The 22,179-nt window shown below is 45.8% G+C and overlaps 1 protein-coding gene across 2 annotated transcripts in view; it reads left to right on the top strand.

Moving 5' to 3' along the window:
- The window catches only part of LOC142761604 (A-kinase anchor protein 10, mitochondrial-like), a 76,555-nt gene that overhangs the window by 3,095 nt on the left and 51,281 nt on the right, over positions 1-22,179 (top strand). For both annotated transcript variants that reach the window (XM_075890623.1, XM_075890624.1), the window contains exons 2-3: positions 1,464-1,619; positions 6,796-7,722. In XM_075890623.1, the coding sequence (XP_075746738.1) occupies positions 1,464-1,619; positions 6,796-7,722 (1,083 nt within the window). The remainder of the gene's footprint in view (positions 1-1,463; positions 1,620-6,795; positions 7,723-22,179) is intronic.

Below are 22,179 nucleotides of genomic sequence, written 5' to 3'. Positions count from 1 at the left end.
GGTCAAAGTTTCTGAAGCTCTATACTACAGTGTCGCTCATACTATATCATGGTTTCGGGAAGTAAAACCTAAAGTAATAATATTTACGAAGTCGCGGTTGCTGGTGGAGGTGCGCTATTTTTGAATGAAGATTCTCAGCTTTGCAAATGCCCTTTCAACATTGAAAATGCCCTTTTAAAATCAGTTTATCAGATAAACTCTAACTGTAAAAAACTTTAGCGGTGACTGGTTATAAAATTTTTTAAGGTTTATCTGAAAACACGGAGATCTACTTATAATCCACCTTTACCATATATTTTGCATCTTCATGATTGCTAGATATGTACAGCTAAGAATTTTTCGTTTGGTGGGTTTTCTCACGTCTATTGGATGTGGACTTGAAGGACTGAATATAGTGTATCAGGCATTTCATGCCTGCTGTATGCACTGTGAAGCCATCCATCCATTGAGCCAATGTGTCAGAGATAAAGCAGTGCGGGCAGCATACTGACGTTGTGCAAACACCCAACATGTCAAAGTGATCCAATCAAAATTGTATTATGCTGTCTGTAACATGTGCTGCACGTTATATTTCACCTGTTTCATTGCCATTCACCTAGCCTTCCTGTTGGCCACAGTGCTGTTTCTAAAATAACAGGGAAAGATTAGGCCAGCCTTGCATAGTATATCATTTTTGAGGTTGCAGTGCCCAGCAGTTAACATGGAAAAACTGAAGCAAGCATACATGACATGGAAAGGGGGAAGCAAGCATATGTGCAGCTAATTACTTTCAAATTACTTGAAGGGTGGCATTACAGTCACCGTGAGCCAAGCGATAATGCTATGTCTACTGTGCCACTGTCCGGCACTGTCAACTACTGCTTAGTCGCTTAGAGTGCCAGCCACACTTTGACAGTGTGCTTGTCGTGTGAGGACAAACCAAATGCCTATAGATACCTGGCAGCCTCTCTATACTGTCTTAGAAGGCCTATGTGCATTGCAATTTGTCATTCTTTTGTGCACGTCCTACATTGAGTGCATACAGTGGCAGGTCCAAGCAGCTATGTTGTCAAAGGGTGATGGCACCATCTCTCGATCCTCCTTAAAGCATGCCGTCTAGTCAGACACAGGTTAAGAAGTCGGGAGAGCCCAGATCATGGAAGCGTTGTTGCCGATCACTTTGAGAACTAAAGAGACGGTACCACTCGTGCACTCGGCTGTGTTCTTTGAAAGTTGGGCAATGGCCATAGCGCATTATGTCAGCCAATTTGTGCCCATTGGTGCAGGTTTGTGCGCAGCCACGTTTGAGGAGGAAGTGCCCCGTACTTCAGACAATGTATAATAATGCTACTTCATTATCATCATGACTATAAGGTGCATCACTAGCTTGTGCAAGTGTACATTTTTTTCGACCGACCCGGCTGCTGCTGATTAGCTGAGTGGTAACGTTGGTAATCCACCAGTTGCCTTGCCCTTCAACGCAGACAAGCCACAAGATGCGGGTGAGCTCGGAGGTGAAGTGTCTGGTCGGCAGGTGTCGAGGCATGGCTCACAGGCCAGCCTCCACAACGGTGCAGTTCCTGCCGACATCAGTATGCTGGAGGACGCTGCCCCTCCGCCACCGTCTCCACTACAGTCGGGTGAGTAGCAGAGACCACGTGTGCTCACCACTGGCCTCTTCCTTCTTGTTATCTGGGAGCTTGGGAAGCTCATGCCGTCTTGGCCAGAAAGGCAGAATTGTTTAAGTTTTCTTGAACGCTTGAAAGAAAGTTTTCCGTTTCAGGATAAATGAGCTGTGTCACATTTAGTAGCACTACAAATATTTTTAGCAGGCTGCTGCTTCCCGTTACACATACAGTGAGCTCTCAGTAAATGGCTGCTTAAATGGAACAAGTGCTTCTGGCAAGATTGGTTTCACTCTTGCATTCTGCACCCCTGGTCATCTCTCGGTAAACAGAACTCCTGTTAAATAAAACATATTTTGCTAGACCCATAAGCTTCCATTTAATGAGTCTCCTGTATAAAAAATCATCAGCCTGACTACTCCCACTCCAGGGCAACGGCCTCTCCCATAATCCACCAGTCAACCCAGTCCTGTGCCCACTGATGCCATCTTATACCCACAAACTTTTTGAACCCTCCTAGCTCTCCCTATCCCCCTCTAGCGTTCGCATTCTCTTGCAATCCAGCTTGTAATTCTTGATGACCAGTGGCTATCTTGCCTGTGCGCTACATTCCCATGCCCTTTTCTTATTCTCGTTTGCGACTAAGATGCCCTCAACACCTGTTAGTTCCCTGACCCACTCACTGGAACACACTCAATCAATAGACATTATGTAGAACAGCTGCTATATTATAGTGATAATTAGTTTACATAAATCACTACATGAAATGTGTTGTCCTAAGGCTATGTACTCATACCCTACTATAAATAGTCATCAGTTATAGCGAAGTAAGAAAACAATAGCTTTGTCATAGGCATAGTATTATGAACAATCATTTATAATGAATTTTCCGATATAATGAAGTATTGTCATGGCAGATGTGACTTAGTTGTTATTAGGTCTGGGTGTAATTCATCCATCTTTATACATCTAATACAAGACATAGCATGTTTCGGTTGCGAGCTAAAAAAGCGTGCCCCTAGCATAAAAAAGAAAGCATTGCTTTGCCACTTCCTTGGTGTTCAAGTTCATATCTTGGTGCTGTCATGCAATGGTGGTCATATTTTTGTAGACACAAGCAGTATGTTTGCGATTCTCACTTGTGGGACAAATACTTCTACCTTTCTTTAATATGAAACACTTTTATGTGTGTGAATGCAAGTTATGAGAGAAGTCTCCGAACTTGATGCCATTCCCCACTGCATGTGAAGTGGAATGTAGTATGTTACGCCTTGTTTTTGGCGTTGCAGTGCTAGCAGACTCTAGTCATCTTTCAGGAGCCTGGTAGTACGCTGTCATGTGAGACGACTCTGAAGTTGTGTCTTATATCATACAGGGTCTCATAGTAATGATATGACTTTGTTATCATCATTGCAACTAGCTTCTTGTTGGACAAAGTGTCTTGGAAGAAATGTGATGCAGACTAGCTAGGTTCCATTTGTGGTAATCAGTGCAACGACTCCAGGGCATGGAAGCATGCAGAAGGGAATCGCAGGATCAGCGTGGTATTCGATACCTTACATAGAATTCGAAGCAGTGTTTGAAGTAGATCTAGGGGGTCTCTAGGAACTCCAATGGGCCGTGCGCCTCAAATAATATTTTACGGAGGGGAGCTCAGCCCCCTCTTGCTTTGTTATCACCGCAATAAATGCACACATACATATCCTCCATCGTAGATGGGAATGCCCGTGAGCCATTGAGAACACCCGTGAGCCGTATACGGGCCATTGCTGTTCATAAGCCTTTGCCATATGTGCTGTCTGCCGTGGAGAGCGTTTCTCTTTTGAATTCCGTCGGAGTAATGCTCTTAACAGCAGTCGGCTTGCTTTTAGACGGTAAATAACTCCCGTTCTGTCTCAGTCACAAGCACGTGTTGCGAATTGTTGGAGCACGCTGTTGCATGTTACATTCAAGAATTTCTAACCGATCGAGGTCTATTGGCACTACATCAACACGGCTTCAGAAAGTCAATGTCTATAGTTACTCAATTGGTTTCTACAGTGCACGATATCTTGGCTGTACAGTAGACTCTCAGTAAACGGAACCTGAAGAGAACGGGAAAATATGTTGCATTTAACAGGAGTTCCGTTTACTGAGAGGCGAATATAAGTACGGAATACAAGCTCGAAACCAAGCATTGCAGGGCCAATAATTCCATTTAAGCAGTAGTTCTTTTTAACAGATTTCCATTTACTGAGAGCCTACTGTACTTGATCTCTCTGGGTAGGTGGAATTTTTATTTCTATATTTTTCGAAGGCCTTCCATAAAGTACCATATGGTAAGCTATTGTATAAGATAGAATGCCTCGGCCTGCCATCCTTCATTGTTAAATGGATTAGTGCATATCTTTCTAATAGAAAACAATTAGTAGAAATAAAAAAATTCCTTATCCCCTGTGCTTCCTATTACCTTGGGAGTGCCTCAAGGTAGTGTTTTAGGCCCTTTGTTATTTCTTATTTATGTAAATGATCTGGTTGAAGTGGTTCTTGGTACTGTATGAATACCCGTGACAATACTGTATGACCCCGTGACAATACGGTCACTTGCTGATGAGTGGGTTGTTATCGGGAAAATCTCAACTGCAAATGATTACACCTTTTTACAAAACAGTGTATCTACGATTGGAGATGGGTGTAGGTTTTGGGGAATGGTTTTAAATTCAGAAAAAACAGTGCTACTCCGTGCAACTACAAAAGAAAACTAGTCTGTACTTTTGTATATTCAATTGATAAGTCGGGTCGCAGAAGTTTAGAAGTTTGAATACTTCGGTGTTACACTAACAAATAAGTTCACATAGTCGGATCATATATCTGATATTTGTGCAGCCTGTGTCCGGAAACTGGAGCTTCTTAAAAGAAAACTTAGGAAAGTACCCAGTAGCATGAAACTTCTAACATACAATGCCTGCATAAGGTCTAAATTGGAGTACTCATCTGCATTATTATGCGGGATCTGCAGTATTAAAATGATATTTTGCAATTAGAAAATGTTCAGCGTAAAGCAGTGAGATGTATATTTGTAAAATACAAAGGTCTAGATTCCCCTACACAGTTGATGCTCAGTAACATACCAACGCTGGAGGCCCAGAGAAAAGTTAACCGCCTTTTATTCCTTCACGACTGCCTAGCAGGTAAAATCAATTTATCTCTCCCAGCATCAGTTCAGCGTGTTAGTACAAGAACAACACGGCACAATCACAAACATTCATTAGCACCAATCTATGCTCGCACTTAACTATTTCATTACGGCTTCTTCCCACGCACGGTCGCAGATCGGAATGCATTGCCAAATAGTATAGTCAGCTCCGATGACTTTGTTAGCAGTATACAATGCCATGTTTTAAAGGTGTAGCACTTTTTGCTGTTGCCATTTCTGCTTGCTCCTACCACATGTTTTGATGACCCTATTTTTCAGTGATTGTCGTACTAATTTCATCGTTTGTTTTGTTTATTATGTTTGCCCATTGCATTGCTTGTACATTTAATTTTGCATTGTTCGTGAAGCCCATCTTACTCAAGCCAAAATGTTGGCTTGCAGCATTTCAAAGAAATAAAGATGGTGATATTGTCTTGTGCTTCCGTGGTCTGTAGACTTTTGCTCACAGGTGTAGCTATACAGAAGCAGACCAAAAGGTCTGCCTCCTTCTCCCCCCTCTAATGAAGAGATTACAGTGAAAGCTGTTCTGGGAGATCGCAACTATGGCCAATATTGGTGCCATGATAGTTTGCTGTCACCGGGAACTGTAACTATGTAACTACCATACTTAAAAATTAAAAAAAAACATGAGGGTAGAACTGGGTTCAAAACCAGGCCCTCTACATGGCAGCCCAGTATTCTACCACTGAGCTATTCCGCTGCTTGACACTCCTTTGTAAACTGACCTTATGGAGACCTTGTGTGGGGTAAGGAATTGGATAAACATATGTAATAAAGTGTTTCAGAACAGTGAAGTAACAACCAGATCTCACACAATGCGGATAGCATCACGAATGTGTCATTTGTTACTTGAACCCATGACAAAAGCCTGAAGCATAATTCACCATCATCCTCAGCATCAACAAAGTGCACATAAATATAGGTGTGTAGCGGGTAGCATGCTTCTCCAAATTATGCCATAGTAAACACTTCCCTTCTACACATGTAATACCATGATTTATTGTGCAGTGGGTGCCATTCAAGTGTTCTTGTAGCAGTAGTTCCCCCAAGAGTGTTTAAAATTGTACGGGAAAATACCCCCCCTGCCCTCACCCCAAAAGTGAATTTGCCATTTTGACACCAAAAAATCCACTGGAATCTGTGGAAGCCCCACGTCAAGCGGTCGCTCCTAGGTGGTTTAAATGTCCCACGAAAGTGCGCTGCCCGCCCTCTGGCATAAGCAGTATGCGCACTTGAAAATTCGTTCTTTTCTAATAGCGCCTTTTTTTTACATTTTTAAACTTTAATGTACCGTTTCTGAAAAAGACTGATTTGATTTTGATGAAACTTTGCATGCACAAGCTACAAGTTGGAAACAATCTGAACTAAAAAAGTTTTTATTGTTGCAAAAAGTGATGCTGTAAAAAAATCGAACATCAATACCCTCTGTGGCTTTGTGAATGCAGTAACTTTGTATTTTTTCACATAAACTCCACAAAGGATCTCCTATTTTTGTACTTTAGATATAACCTATGTGTCTCTGCGATAACTTGGTGAAACATCATTCCTACATTCCTTTCAATGGTTGCAGAGAAAACGTACATTGAGTAAGTGGACCCACTTTAAAATTTGGAAGTGGGCCACAAGAAGGATAGGCCATCCAGGCATAAAAAGATTGTGCCATGTGATAACCAGTGGCATTCTTTGTGAGCCCTTGAAATTTCATGTGAATACTTGCTGTAGTTTATGAAATATTGTGTGAAAACTTGCATATACCATTTACCCCACCATACCCCCTTTAAAAAGGCTGTAGAAAAGCCGCCTTCCAGCTTTCACTGTGACTGTGCTGTGCAGTCTAGCACACCTGGCGTTATTATTTTTTTCTTTAACTTAGTTCGCAGCAGTAATAGAACATTCCAAAATGAAGGCTTAAGGTGGCCATTCGGCTGTTGCCAATATTTTGGTAATTTCGAACTTTAGTACAGTTTTTGAGACTAATGTCTTGATTCTGTGCAGCGGAAGAGGAGTATGAACCAAACCTGTGCGTGCGGACGAAGTCTTGCCTCTCAAAGACCCTTGATGAGGTGCTACAGGATGCCGGGGCACTCGCCTACTTCATTCAGTTTGCAGAAGAGCAGGGTGCGCGGCCCTTGGTCAAGTTCTGGATGGAGGCCCAGAGCTTCCACGCCTCGTGCATTCTCCGTCGCTCGTCTGCTTCCCACCAAACTTCCATCAAGGACTTACCACTGCCCCATAGGACGCCGGTGAACGGGGAGAAGATAGAAAGGGACGGAGAGAAGCATTCGGCGGGCGACTGCCATCCCGTGGTCTGCCGCGACAGGGAAAAGCGCCCCCAAGTCACAGATAGGGATGTTTCTCGTCGGCAGGCCGACCGCGGGCCTCTTGGTAACGGACACGAGGAGGACGTGGCTCGTTGCCAGGACAACAAGCAGGTGACGTCCGAAAGTTCCCCGTGCCTAGGTTCACAAAAAAACTCAAGCAAGAGTTCGCGAAGCCAATGTCTTTCATCGACTCCGCGTTTGGATGATGCGGCGGCAGCGGTGCCGTTTGGAAAGGACCCTCTGCAAGCAGCAAGTTCGTCTACTGAGAATTCACCACAAGCCTTTGCGGAAGGTTCCAGTGCAAATCTGTCGTCCGTGCAGTGTGTCTGCCCCCGCGAGTGGGACTGTGCACCGGGCATTGCTGCAAAGGGGAGTGCGGGTGAAATGCCCTGTGGTGTTGTGCAGCAGTCGAAGGGTGGTGAAGGTGAAGTGGGTGGTCACAGGGGCAGTGTGGGAGGTACAAACTCGAGGTCATTGTTCACGTGCAATCTGAATGGCGTACAGTCGTCTTCTCGGGAAGGAGATGATGTCGATGCGTCAACCGGTGAGACCTTCGACAGTCAAGACATCTCGACGTGGCCGTCGCCGGGACGGCGTGATAGTAAGTTGCTCTTATTACTGCCCTCATGTTGCTTGCTGCGGTCGTTAGTCATGGCATAATGAGCTAAGAGTATTAAAAACTAGAAATGCAAATCATAGGTGCCCGCATCTTGACTTCGGTTCAGGAAAAATTTTATGCTTTCGGAGCTGTGGCCATCTAGCCTAAATAGTCTGTTTTTGTCGATACTTGGACTTGGTATTCTAGCACTCTGTCATAGATACAGGCAACTGCTACACATTGACAGTTGTAGCCTTTTGCAGGATTGCACTGTGTTGCCAAGCTGAAATTATGGACCAGGAAAGACAACTCTGTTGGTTGTCTTGACAGTTACTTTCATAGAGATGTCAGTCCACAAAGCCAATGTAATATCCTGTTATTATATGATGTTGGTGGGACAGCAGGAAACAATTTTAAATAATCTCTTGTTTTTGTGGGTGTGAAAAATTGAATTCTGCTTTTTTTATTTTCCAAGGCAATGATACTAATATGAGGCATGGTGTAGAGGGTTTTGGTCACCTGTGTTTTCTTATTGCGCACTTAAATCTTGACGGACCGGCCACCTGTGATCTTAAGATCAGCAGTGATACGCCTGTGACAGGTTCGGTAAATAATTCCGGTCGGGCTAGTTATCGAATGAGAAAGTGGTGAGATTGATTTGCATGAAAAATATACATATATATATATATATAAGGGAAAGAAGTGTGTACCTAAGGGCTCGTTTTTCCGTGTTTTAACACAATATTAATGAGATCTAACAGACAGTAATGCCAAGGAATGTACAGGGGAAGTTATTAGAACCAATGGAATGTAAATAAGAAGAAAGAAGGAAAAAAAGTGGATGAAAAAATAACCAGCCGTGAGCAGGAATCGAACCTACGACCTTCGAATAACGCGTTCTATATATATATATATATATATATATATATATATATATATATATATATATATATATATATATATATATATATATATATATATTTGCGCAAACACAAAAAAACACTATGAGGGAATGCTAAAATGCAGAAAAAATAAGCTAACAAGTACCGACGAGGCAGAAAGTAAATACAGTTCTCATTAAAGAGGGGAACCTCTCAAAGTCTGAATAGTCTACCGAATTCACCCGTTAAAGTTTTTGCACGGTCATACAGAATATCGACGCATCTCTCGTTAAAGAGGGGAACCCTCTAAGAGTCCAAACAGTCTCCTAGTACAGCCATTAAGGGGAGATGCGAGTCGAAAAATCGCGTTTTTAGCGAAATTTCTCGTATTTCTGATTTTTACTACATTGTAATCTTCAAACCTTCTTCTTTCATCTGTGAAAATTTCAAAACTAAATTCGAACCACAAAATGCAAAAAAATGTGTATGAAGGCATCGCGGTGGCTCTAAATTTCGTGAATTTGCGCCGATATTGGCCATCTTTGACTGTGCGCTGCTCCCCGTCGCAGTGCCGCTCGCCATCGCGATCGGTTGGGAAAGTTGCGTTCGGCCTTCTTCTTACAGCTCCGATGACCGCCAGTTTCATACGTGGGCAAAAAAAAATAAAAAACGAGGCCTTTTTATCACGTGGTTTGAGCGGTTTGAAACGGGTGGCACCCTAAGCCGCATCGCCATTGCCTACCGAGTCATTGTCAGCTGTGTTGGTGGCGGCCATCGGCATTTGGTCCGTCTGCTTTTCTGCGCGTCTACGCATATTTTCGCGATGACAAGCCCGGAAAAGTGCAACGTGAGACCACAGAAGTTTCGAACGAAGCACAAGTTCAAGAGAAGGCGGCGTAAAGCGCCCCGAACGACGGCGACGAACGAGAACGCGCCTACGTGTGCTGGGCCTGACGGCGGCATCGACGAGTGCGCGAGCGACAGTGGCTGCGATGAAGGGGTTGACGCTGCGCTTTCTTTCGTCAGTGCTTTGGAAAAGAAGCTCGGCTTCTTCAAAAAAGACGAAAGACAGCGCGATGAGGTTTGTGCAACGACAGTTTTGTGCGACACCCTCTTGCTGACGGCACTTGTGGCAGGTGCGGCATGCCCTGCTTGCGGTATTCAAAAACTTGCCTTCGGGAGCCGGCAGAAAAGCGCAAGGGACTCTTGTCGCTCCTCGAACTTCATTGCGAAAACAGCGAATGCTCAGTGACTGTTCTTTCGTGCTCCTATACGTCACTGCGTGTTACGGCGGACGGCAGCAGCCGAGTGAGCCAACGGTACGACAGTGGGAGCTCCCGAGATAGTTTCACTGTAAATGTGAAGGCGGTGGTGGCTGCACGCGCTGTCGGCATTGGGCATGAGCAATTGCCGAGATTTTGCTCCATTATTGGACTCCCAAAGCCAATGCACCACCGAGGATTTTTTTCGATAGCAAAGAAGGTGCACACCGCTGCCATAGCAGCTGTGAGTAAAAACTTGCGCCGATCCAGAGAGTTGACGATAGAAGTAGCAGGCGAAACTGATGTGGCTGTTATGTTCGACAGCACTTGGCAGAAGAGGGGCCACAAAAGCCACAACGGGATTGGCGCAGTTATCTCCTTAGATACTGGCCTCTGCTTAGACTTCGAGGTCATATCAAATTACTGCCTGACATGCAGTAGGCACAAGGATGTGGGCCCAGACGAGGAAGTGTGGCAGGCATTTCATGGCCCAGTCTGCGAAAAAAATGCAGACTGTTCCTCCCATGCCATGGAAACGGAGGCTGCAATGCGCATTTGGCAGAGAACATTGACTTATGACACCCCACTGCATTTCATTGCATTCTTGAGTGACGGTGACAGCAAAGTATATAGTGCAGTTGCAGAGTCAAAAGTCTATGGTGCTGTCAATATAGAAAAAGAAGACTGCACTAATCATGTGGCCAAGAGACTTGGCATCGCGCTACGGAAGCTGCATGTGCCATTACCACGAGGTCAGAAAATGAAAGAGTGAGCCATTCAGAAGCTCCAAACATACTATGAGATTGCCATAACAAGCAACAGGGGGAGTGTACGGGATATGTACACTGCAGTATGGGCTTCGTACTTCCACTCATGCTCTACTGACAATGCTGGCAGCCACAAGTTTTGCCCTGCAGGAACAGAGTCGTGGTGCAAACATCAACGCGCTGAAGCACTTGGTGAACCTGCACCACGCCACACACCTCTCCTGACAAAAGCACAGGGATTGGCTGTTTTGCCCATTTATAAGCGGCTAACGGATGAGAAGCTCCTTGCTCGATGCATCAAAGAGAAAACCCAGAACGCATCGGAATCCCTGAACAGCAAAATTTGGCTACTTTGCCCCAAGACTAAGTTTGTCTCCCGAACGGTTGTCGAGACTGCCGCAGCTATGGCAATCCTGTGGTTCAACAAGGGTCATGCTACTTTCGAGCACATCCTGGAAGAGCTCAACATACTGCCATCTAGAGATCTAGTTACTTTCAGTGATTCCCGCGATGCGAGGCGCATCAAGAGAATGTCCGAGCGTCTGACAGCAGAAGCAAGGGCCCACCGTCGTCGTGGAGTGAAAAAGGCACGGCTAGAAGAGAGTGCTCGCAAGGACCGTGAGGGCACAACCTATGCTGCAGGACAGTTCTAGTAACTTGCAGTGCTTTTCAAAGTTCTGTTGAACATTATGGCCAAAGATTATGCATTTCTAACAATTCTGTGATAAAAAAAAAAAAAAAGGTTTCAAGCTTTCAAATGCGTTTTTCTCCTTTTGCAGTTTTGTGTGATCTGTGCTTCTTATACACGCTAGTTCGTATACTTAGAATTGTCATACCTCTATGAAATTTTGCACATAGCATGATGAAGGCCCATAGAGTGCAAGTATCTATTCAGATTGTCAGTGCTGCTTGATTATGTTTTTCAAAAATTACATAACATTGAAAGCCCTTGGCAACTAGAGCCATAGTAAATTTTTCTATTTTATTATTGTATTTCACCTTTTTACACACAAAATTTATATAGTTTTTTGCACTCTACAGTTCCAAAGGATCATAGTCAGCTATATCTGCATGCTTTATCTCAAATTTTTATAGGTCAGAATTGTTGCATAACAATGGCCATAATTTTGCAGTATCTGACCTGCAGAAAGAAAACCAAGCAATCTACATGAAAATAAATGACATATTTGAAAAGAGGACAAAAAACTGTATTAGCATGCCAATTTGTGTTAAATTCAGACTCTTATTAAAGAAAATCGTTTTTCGAGTAGTATCTCCCCTTAAAGTTCTGGTATAGGAGTCCGGATGCACAAAGACCGGATGGTCTTGGACAGATACGGCCCACCAGCGGTTTGGGCCCATCAATAGTCCAGTAAGGAAGCCGCTGTGGTGGGAGGGCACAAGCTGGGACCTGTAGCCAGAGGATTCTCTCCTGCTTCCGGTAGACAACGTCATCCATCTGCGGCCCTGTCTTCTGTTCAAACATCAGAACCAGGCCGTGCCGGGAACTCACCAATAGCCTGAGTGGTTGAATGATCACCAGGACCCCGTGGTTGTCATTGCCTGCTAGGTGGATGCCTTGACGCCTGGGTATTCGCACCCAATGAGCTCGCACGCTGCACCCTAGCCGCCTTCTTCCAACCACCAGCACAACTCTTCTTCCTTTTTCTTCCATGCAGTCGCTCTGGATCTTTCTGCGATTTTCTTGTGTTTTTCTTCTTTTTCAATGGCCAATGTTTACAGCACTGGCGCAGGTAACTCATTGTCAGTCGTCCATCTTCCCGCGCCAAATTCGAAAATAACTTCACTTGTGCACTTCACTCATAACAAGAGTCCCCCCTTTTGAAAAGTTTTTTTTCAATGAAAAATAAACTGCAGTTCAGTGCGGACCAATCACTAAGTGTCACCCATGCACAAAGCATCCTTAACAAACGTTCAAAACATACAATCCAACACTAAGCATTGCCGTTCAATTGCACGTAGTATCTTTTCTTCGAGGCTAACGTTAACGGCAGGCATACGACACAGGTTGGAGGAAGCCACCATTCTCATGCATAAAAATAGCGCTCATACAATACTCTGAGGCCTCAGACCAAAGTACATATTCTCTTTTAAGATCAGGTACTTTGACTGCAGTTGCAGAAAACAACGCTGTCTTGAGCGATCCTAGCGCTTGTCCTTTCTTAATGCACGTGGTCTTGTTCTTCACCACCTTTCTAGTAATCTCTGTGAGCCGTTGTGCTTTTCCGCAATAGCAAGACATGCGGTCTTGGACCTTGAAGTGGTAGTAGCTTCTCTTGCCTCTCTTTCTTTATGACCGCAGAAGATGATGTCCGGGGAAGCTCTTCTTGGCAGCGTTCATTTTTTTTAGCATGTTGACGTGGAAAAGTTTTCTGCTGTGTCCTAGGTCAAGCCAGTAGTCATAGTCGTTTTTCTTACTAATTCCTGGAAACGGTCCCTTCCAATGCAGTATTAACTTGTTGTTACTTGTGGGAAGCAAGATGAAAGCCTGGTCACCAGCTTACAGTTCACGTTTATTGCTGTGGCGGTCATAACTCTTTTGCAACACCTATGCTCGGCTCAGATTTTCTCGTGTCTTCTCAATTCGTTCGCCTAAATCGAAGACATATACGTACGTTGTCTTAAGCTCTTCGTTTTCCTGTTCTTCTGTCCATAAATCTTTCAATATACTGAAAGTTCGTCAAAAATATCGGCCATAAATAAGTTCAATCTTTGAGAACCCGGTGCTTGTCCGTGGTGCTTCACGATAAGCGAACAAAAAGGTGCTAGCAAGCAATCCCAACATTTGGGCTGTTCTTGGACCATATTGCAGAGCATTTCTTTGAGTGTTCCATTAAACCTCTCTACCATCTCGTTGCGCATAGGGTGGTATGGAGTGCAGCTCAGATGCTTGACAGCCAGAAGTTTGTTCACCTCCTTCATTAGTTTGTTCACCTCCTTCATTAGATGTGCGGTAAAACATGATGCCTGGCCACACACGACTTCTCGTGGAAATCCGATGTGAGAAAACATCTTGACTTGTCCCTCGGCCACTGTAGCTGAATCAATTGCTGTCAGAGGCACTGCATCAGGGTAGCGTGTGGCGAAATCCTTAAGAGTCAAAATATATCTATGACCTTTTGCCGAAGCTGGAGTTATCAGTCCAGTGATGTCGACCGCCAGACGTCCAAGAGGAGTGTCGATCATCGGCACACGCCCTAGAGGTACCTTGCGCTCCTTGCCTTTAGGTAAAGTTCTTTGACAGGCGTCACATGATCAAATGTATCTGCGAATATCTTCTTGTACCTTAGACCAGTAAGATGCGTCCAGAGCTCTATCTCTTGTTTTTTTGACAGCCTGATCACCGGACATGACATTCTCATGAGCCAAACGTAATACTTGGCCTCTCAAGGACTTCGGGACTCTGGCCTGTTGAATGCTCTTACCAGGGGACAGGAAGTACTACGGGTAAAAAAGGCCATTCTTGACGATGAAAGAAAATTATGTTGAGCCTTTGCCGACAAACCTCTTATGCACTCTGGCTCTGCAGGTGTCAAGTGTCCCGTCTTTTCCTTCTTCTTCGCGAAAATCTTTGCAAGACATCTGCCCAAGGAGTTTAGCAGGTGCAGCCCTTTGCAAACTCTTGAGACCTGTGACACCAACCAGACGAGAATTTGGTTGGTTTCATTCGTCCGCAGAATGAGCGTACTTCTTACTGAATTGATCCCGAGAAGAATGTTTTTATAAAATGTAGGGGTTATTGGCGTCATGAGAACCTGGTGCGTTTCGTACTATGGCATCATATAGTGGTGATGTCATACACTTGACGATGGCCGTGCCGGAAAAGTATGGAGATGTGATATGTATTTCCGCCTCTGGGACAACAGTGGTGCTACCATCAGCCAGCCACCACGTAGTGGTAGTGCCAGTCAGTGCTTCATCAGGTACTAATGACCGGCGTACCACTAACGTGTTGCTTCCAGTGTCCCTTAAGACTTGAACCATTTGTCCATTTACTTCCCCTGGTAACACTGGCATGGGTCGTTTCTTACGTTATGGTTGTGTCCTCACCGTGCCCGTAACATTGTCATCTTGGTCCGAGTCGTCGCCATCAATCATGGATTGTTGTGTACCAGTCTTCTCTTTGGGTAGCATAAAACAAGATGTAGTTGACTTCGAAGTGCTATTCAATTTCCGACAGCCCTTTAAATCATGCCCCCATTTACAGCAGTTGATGCAATATACTTGTTCCAGCTTACTTCAACAGTCTGAAGCTTTTTGCCCCTTACGGCCACAAACAAACATTGAATTTCTGCTCTTGGGCTTGAAATAATTCAGCCTTTACAGTTGTGTCCTTACTCTTATCCTGAACTATTAACAAGTTCTTCAATCTCTTCGCTTCGATATATATATCATCTACCTCTGCCATGGGTTCCATAGTCTTACAGTTCTCCCGTAAGAAAAACGCCAGCTTACTGCTGCAATTCACCACGGATTGCTCGGCCACTATCAAGTCGTGCACCGAATCAAAGTTCCTTTCTGTCTGAGACATTTCAATTCATCTATCAAAGAAACTTTGGAGTCTTGTGGCATACTGTCTTTCAGTTTCGCCGTCTTCAGGCTTGCTCTTCCAGAATTTCTCCCTGTAGCCATCAGCCGCGAATCGAAAACGCTGGAGCACTGCCAACTTTACCTTGTCATATGACAGGGAGTTGTCAAGTGATGACTGTCCAAATACTTTGAAGGCTCATTCACACCGAAAGCACGTCAAAGCGACCAAGCTCGTTTTTCGAAGCGGCGAGTGCGTGAACCTCTTCAGAACGGCCGCCTCCTATGGATCGCTACGCGGCAGAATAGGCGGGCATCTCACACTTTTGTGCACCTGTCCTTGTAACATGTCGGCGCTTTTCCCAAACGTACACCCATGCCACCACCGCGCCTCTGTTGTGTGGCGTTCTGATTGGCTGCGGCAAAATGGCTAGCCTCGGCAAATGGCAAAAAATTGCTCCGAGAGCGATCGCCCTTTTTGCCTGGTTTCTCTTCCACTTTTGCCGCCTGGAGAGGAGGTGTTTCCCGCTTTCCACGTTGCCGCATTGATGCTTTGGCCGCCCCGCCTTCGGTGTGAATGAGCCTTAAGTGCTTCTTCACTTAGACACAAACTAAGAGCGGTTGCCCACTTTTCTTGTGGCCAATCCTGACCTGTCGTCACACTCCCGAATCTCTTCAGGTGGGCGTCAAGGTCGTCATTGTCCTCGTTGAAAACAGGTATGAAGTTGTGTGGTTTACAACTGCAGAAGTGCTCCTTTGGATGCCCGTGTCAGCTGCCATGGGCTCTTCGACACCGGCCTCAGCTACTCTCAGACGTAGTTGCAGCGTCCTTTCTTCCATTTTCAAGTGTTGCTGGCTTGCTTCTTGGATTTGGCTCTCTATTTCTGCTAATTAAAGACGTAGCTGTATATTGCGGCCTTCCAGCTTCAACTGTTTGTTCTTTCTTCGTGTCTCTCTCCGCGGCTCGTTCATAGTGCTCACGCGCTTCTCGTGCGTCAAACCATGCCTGCAACTCCGTTCCTTCCAACCCCATGCGTTCTACCAACACCATCAGCTCTCGCGAGCCCATTTTCTTCTTTTCGTTATCGTTATGCAAATGTACTCTGTAGTGTCAAACGCTCACGTCCTGTCATAGTGGACACCAATTTGGGACATGTTTGGTAAATAATGCTGGCTGGGCTAGCTAATAAAATGTTATTATTCGACAAGAGAAGAAGATGAGCATATGATTTGCATGAAAATAAATATATTGCAAGGGGGTTTAATAGCGACGCCAGGTAATAGGCAGAGAGCCGGTACGGAAACAAATGCTCGGGCAGTCCAGCGTCTACAGCTCGTGCACCCGCTCGCGCTTCGCACTCAGCGATAGTCCCACTAGTCATTGCCTTGCGAATTCGGAGGCATCAGGATTGTATGGCAGAATTGTGTCGAGTGTGTTGCCTGGGTCACGACTATATAAAAGAAAAAATGGAGAAAAGCCTGTTGTTGATTGAATCGTTGTATTGTAGGCGTACGTCACGAAAGGAAGAACAACGTCCCAGTTGGAGTGGTCGGAATCAATATACATAGCGAGCATATCTCCGAGGGTTCTGTTGAAACATTCCGTTAGGCCGTTCGTCTAAGGGTGGTAGGCTGTTGATGTGCGGTGTACTGTACGGCATGAATGTAGGAGCTGCTGCAGAACTTCGGACAAAAATATGCGACCTCTGTCACTCAGGAGCTCCCGTGGTGCACCATGACGAAGAACAAACCGGTGCAATATAAAGGTTGCAACGTCACAAGCGCCAGCTGAAGGTAGCGCTGCCGTTTTGGCGTACCTTGTCAGATGGTTGGCAGCCACAATCACCCATGGATTACCACCAACAGAGCACGGTAGCGGGCCGTATAGGTCAATCCCAACACGGTCAAATGGGCGTGCAGAATATGGCAAAGGCTGCAGTTGACCGGGTGAATGAGGGAATGTCTTGCGCTGCTGACACTGGGAACATGAGCGAATGTGTTAGCATACAAACATGTACATACCCCGCCAGTAGTAACGTTGGCGGATCCGCTCATACGTCTTTAGCGCACTGGCGTGTTGCGGTTCAGCATGAAAATATTTGCAGATATCAGACCGCATATGGCTGGGTATGACTAGCAGCCTTTTACGACCCCCCACTTGATAGTTGCGACAATATAACAGGCCATCCCGTATGACGAAATGCGTTGCTTGGCAGCGAAGAGCACGCGAGTAACCGGAAGTTGATGCGTCAGAAAGCATATTAAAGAGCGAGGCAATCCAAGGGTCCTTCCGCTGTTCGAATGGCATGTCTGTGACGCTGACGGCAGAGAGGGGAAGGTCCAGGGCTGATATATCCGTATTATCAGATTTCACGGGTGATCGTGAAAGCGCATATGCGTCAGAGTGCTTTCGCCCCGATCGGTAGACGACGCGTATGTCGAATTCCTGGAGGCGTAGTGCCCAACGTTCAAGGCGGCCGGAAGGATCTTTCAATGAAGCCAACCAACAGAGTGCGTGATGGTCAGTTACCACATCAAAAGTTTGGCCGTTCAAATAAGAGCGAAACTTGTTTAACGCCCACACAATCGCGAGCCACTCTTTTTTCGTAACAGAATAGTTGGCTTCTGCCTTAGTGAGGGCGCGGCTGGCATAGGCGACCACATACTCTGTAAAACCTGGTTTGCGTTGCGCGAGTACTGCACCAAGGCCGACGCCACTTGCATCCGTGTGTACTTCGGTTGGCGCAGTAGGGTCGTAATGGCGCAGTACAGGTGGTGAGGTAAGGAGTTGGCGCAGTGTTGCGAAGGATTCGTCACAGGCTGCTGTCCAATTCAAAAGATCTGCAGGGCCAGCAAGGAGTTTGGTGAGTGGAGCGATGATGGAGGCAAAGTTCCGGACAAACCGACGAAAATAGGAGCACAGGCCCACAAAGCTCCATAGTTCTTTAACTGTAGTCTGCTTAGGAAATTCGGCAACAGCACGAAGCTTGTCAGGGTCGGGAAGGATGCCGGCTTTCGAGACATGACCAAGTATGGTGAGTTGTTTAGCCCCGAAGTGACACTTCAGGTTAAGCTGAAACCTGGCGTTTGTAAGGCACTGTAGAATCTTACGCAGACGAGTGAGATGCGAAGGGCAGTCGGGTGAAAAAACCACGTCATCAAGATAGCACAAGCATATGTTCCATTTGAGACCGCGTAAAATGCTGCCCATCATTCGCTCGAATGTGGCAGGCGCATTGCAGAGTCCGAATGGCATTACGGTGAATTCATAGAGGCCATCCGGTGTGACAAATGCCGTTTTCGGACGATCAGGCTCAGCCATTGGGACCTACCAATAACCCGAGCGAAGGTCAAGCGAGGAAAAGAATTCTGCACCTTGGAGACAATCGAGAGCGGCGTCTATGCGGGGAAGAAGGTAAACATCTTTCCTCGTAATGTTGTTTAGGTGCCTGTAGTCTACGCAGAACTGGATTGTACCATCCTTTTTTTTTTTGGCGAGTACAACTGGGGAAAACCAAGGACTACAAGAAGGCTTGATGACTCCACGCTATAGCATGTCGTCTACTTGTTCTGCAATTACCCGACGCTCCACCGGTGTCACACGATAAGGGCGCTGGCGCAAAGGAGTACTCTTTCCTATGTCAATTGTGTGCACAACGGTGTTCGTTCTTCCTAGCACCGCTTGGGGAAAGTCAAACGAACGCTTGACTTCATGCAGCAGGGTAACAAGCTGCTCTCGTTGAGCCGGGGCGAAATGGCTGTCAATAGAACGGTGAAATGCATCGGTAGACACTCTGTTCAAGGCAAAGTGAGGAACCAACGCGTTCAGCTCCATATTCGGCTTGGTGTCGAAGAAATCGGCAGGCACGATAGTACCTTCATCGATAAGCCGAATGTGGCCGAGCGTCTCGTTGCGGCGCAAACTGAGGGGGCACGAGTTGGGTTTGGAAATAAATATCCCGGTAGTGTCTTGACAAAGCTCAAGTACGGTGAATGGCAGCGATGTGTGGTGGCGACTACCGAAGATGTCAGATGGCGTGAATAGGACGGTAGCGTCAGAAAGTGAAGCACAGCAGGCAGGGACAAACTGGGTGCTGAAAGGAGGAAGGTCTATGTCCGTCGCGACGACAAGGTTAGCCACACTAGATATGGCCGCATCAACAGAAGGCGCATCACGAAACGGTAACAGCTCCACTTCGGCCCGAGCGCAGTGCACGACGGCGTGATGACGTGATAAGAAATCCCATCCTAGGATGACATCGTGGGAACATGAAGCCAACACGTGAAATTCAATGGTGTACAACACGTCTCGAATAACCACTTTTGCTGTACATGCCGCGACGGGCCAAATTTGTTGTGCGCTCGCAGTACTAAGAGAAACCACAGGAGAAAGCATCGTCACTTTACGAAGTGAGCGGCAGAGTCTTTGACTAATCACAGATATCGCGGCACCGGTATAGATGAGTGCGAGTGTTCGTAGACCTTCGACGATTACATTGATAAGATTGGTGGGAGACAGGCGAGGACTTAAACGATTAGACGATGACGCAGCTCGTGCCTCCGGAGCTGCGGCAGTTAGTTTTCCGTCTCAATGGAGGTGGGTCGTCGATGCATAGGCGATACAGAACGACGACTTGTTGAAGGTGAAGGCGAGCGGGAAGTAGAACATCTATCTAGAAGCGAATGTTCGGGCGCCAGAAGCAGTTTGCGCATCGCGTTCGTGAACTTCAGGTGGTACGTGAGGCACGTGGTATGGAGGCCGAAACGAATAGACAGGATATCTTTGTGCGTTAACTCTGAAGCGCCGACGACATAGACGTGCAACGTTACCTGGAATTCCATAAAGGTAACGTATGGGCCGGTTGTCAACAATGTGCCAAGGATTTTCGGCGTGCTGCTGTGTCGCTCTTCGCGTACATATTCTTTTATCTGCTCCAGCAGGGAACTGTCACCACCGACGGCCAGGGCAGCGAGAGAGTCGTCTGCTGTCGTCGACCTCCGAACTGCTGCACGTTGTTTCCGAATCTCTTCCAAGCTCTGGCACAAGGTCACAAGTTCTGATACGGTACTTGGGCCCTTTGCCAGCAACATTTGAAAGGCATCATCGTCTATGCCTTTCAAGATATGCCTGATCTTGTCATGTTCGGTCATCTCAGGGTTAAAGCGCCGGCATAAATCGATTACATCTTCAATATAGCTAGTGAAGTTTTCGCCCTGCCTTTGTGCACCCCATGGATATTCACCCCATAGATATGCTGCCACTTTTTTGCGCATGTCTTCTCTTCTGAAAAGTTCTTTCACGCAGAACATCAGCGCACGCTCTTTGTATTCGTAAGGAATGGAAGGGAGGTGGACGCGGGAGGCTAGGGTTATGGAACGCTGGTGCTCGAATGGGTGCCGTGGCCTATTGGTTTTTCTTGCCCGGCATATCAGGCATTCATTTTTTTTTATATACACTGCTCGGGAACTAACACCTTCCCCGACCCACTTGCTTTTAGTCATTGTTATCCAGGTCTCTACTCGGACAGATGCAAACACTGCAGTCAGTGGGCAGTCCTCAAACATTACTTTGTCTTGCCCCAACATCGTGAAGGGGCCAAACAACACATATATGATTGCGGAGCAGCGCGAAACTGCACGTTTGGCTCAAACATCGAAAACCAACTATAAGTCATCAGGCAAGCCGAAGCCGTTAATAGAGCTCAAGGAATCTAGCTGCCATCCAAGAAAGGGAAGATGAACTCTTCTCACACTTGCCGTGTCAGTAGTTGTAGTTTCTCTCTCTCTCTAAAACATTAACAGTGCAATGGCCGCTCGTTATGTCTAACCACAAGCATTGGTGGGATTTGTCTTGGGTGATGCAAAGCCATGGGGCATAGTAACAGGGGGAAAGTGGGGAACGCTGGTGTAGCTTTAGGGGGACGAGGGCGAGGCGGTGCCAATATTTATTTAAATGCGATAGCATAAAAGAACTCATTTTGCACCGCCTGCTACCAACTATTTATCAAACCTAATATCAGTACGGGTGTTCCTATGAGTTGTTTCAACTATTTAATTAAATAATTGCTGCCACATTGTTGTATAATTTCTAGTTTGAGCTATGTGACACTATGGAAGATAAGAAGTGAGGAGAAAAATTCACTGTTGCGAAATACGGGCTTACAGGTTCCTTTCGTTGTTCTGAATCAAGTCGCACTGAAGCATAGCTCGGCATACTCAGTCATGAGTACACTCACTCACACTCATTCATACTCATTTGAATGTGGTGAGTGTGAGTATGAGTGAGTGCTGATGAGTATGAGCAGGAGTGAGTAGAACGTGAGTGAGTACTTATGAGTATGAGTAAGAGTGAGTATGGACGTGAATGAGTACTTTCAGTGTGAGTAGAAGTGAGTATGAACGTGAGTGGGTGCTCATGAGTGTGAGAAAGAGTGAGTATGAATGTGAATGAGTATTCTGAGTGTGAATAGGAGTGAGTATGAATGTGAGAGACTACTCTGAGTGTGAGTATATGTGAGTATGAATGTGAGTGAGTACTCTGAGCGTGAGTAGATGTGAATTTGAACGTGAGTGAGTACTCATCAGTGTGAGTATCCGTGAGTATGAACGTGAGTGAGTATTCATCAGTGTGAGTAGAAATGAGTGAGAGCTTGTGAGTGTGAGTAGGAGTGAGTATGTATGTGAGTGAGTACTCTGAGTGTGAGAAGAAAAGAGTATGAACGTGAGTGAGTACTCATGAGTGTGAGTAGGAGTTGGAACATGAGTGAGTACTGATGAGTGTGAGTATTCGTTAGTATGAACGTGAGGGAGTATTCATGAGTGTGATAAGGAGTGAGTGAGAGCTCATGAATGTGAGTAGGAGTAAGTACGAACGTGGGTGAGTACTCATGAGCGTGAGTAGTCTTGACTGGGAAGGTGGGTGAGTTGCTGTGAGTATGAGTAGGAACAAGTAGGAACATGAGTGAGTCACTATGAGTGTGATAATATTTGTAACTATCGCAA

This window comes from Rhipicephalus microplus, chromosome 3 (genome assembly GCF_043290135.1).
Source record: "Rhipicephalus microplus isolate Deutch F79 chromosome 3, USDA_Rmic, whole genome shotgun sequence".
NCBI classification, from domain to species: Eukaryota; Metazoa; Arthropoda; class Arachnida; order Ixodida; family Ixodidae; genus Rhipicephalus; species Rhipicephalus microplus.
Note: the sequence above shows the minus strand (reverse complement) of the source record. Positions and strands in the feature narration are given on the sequence as shown.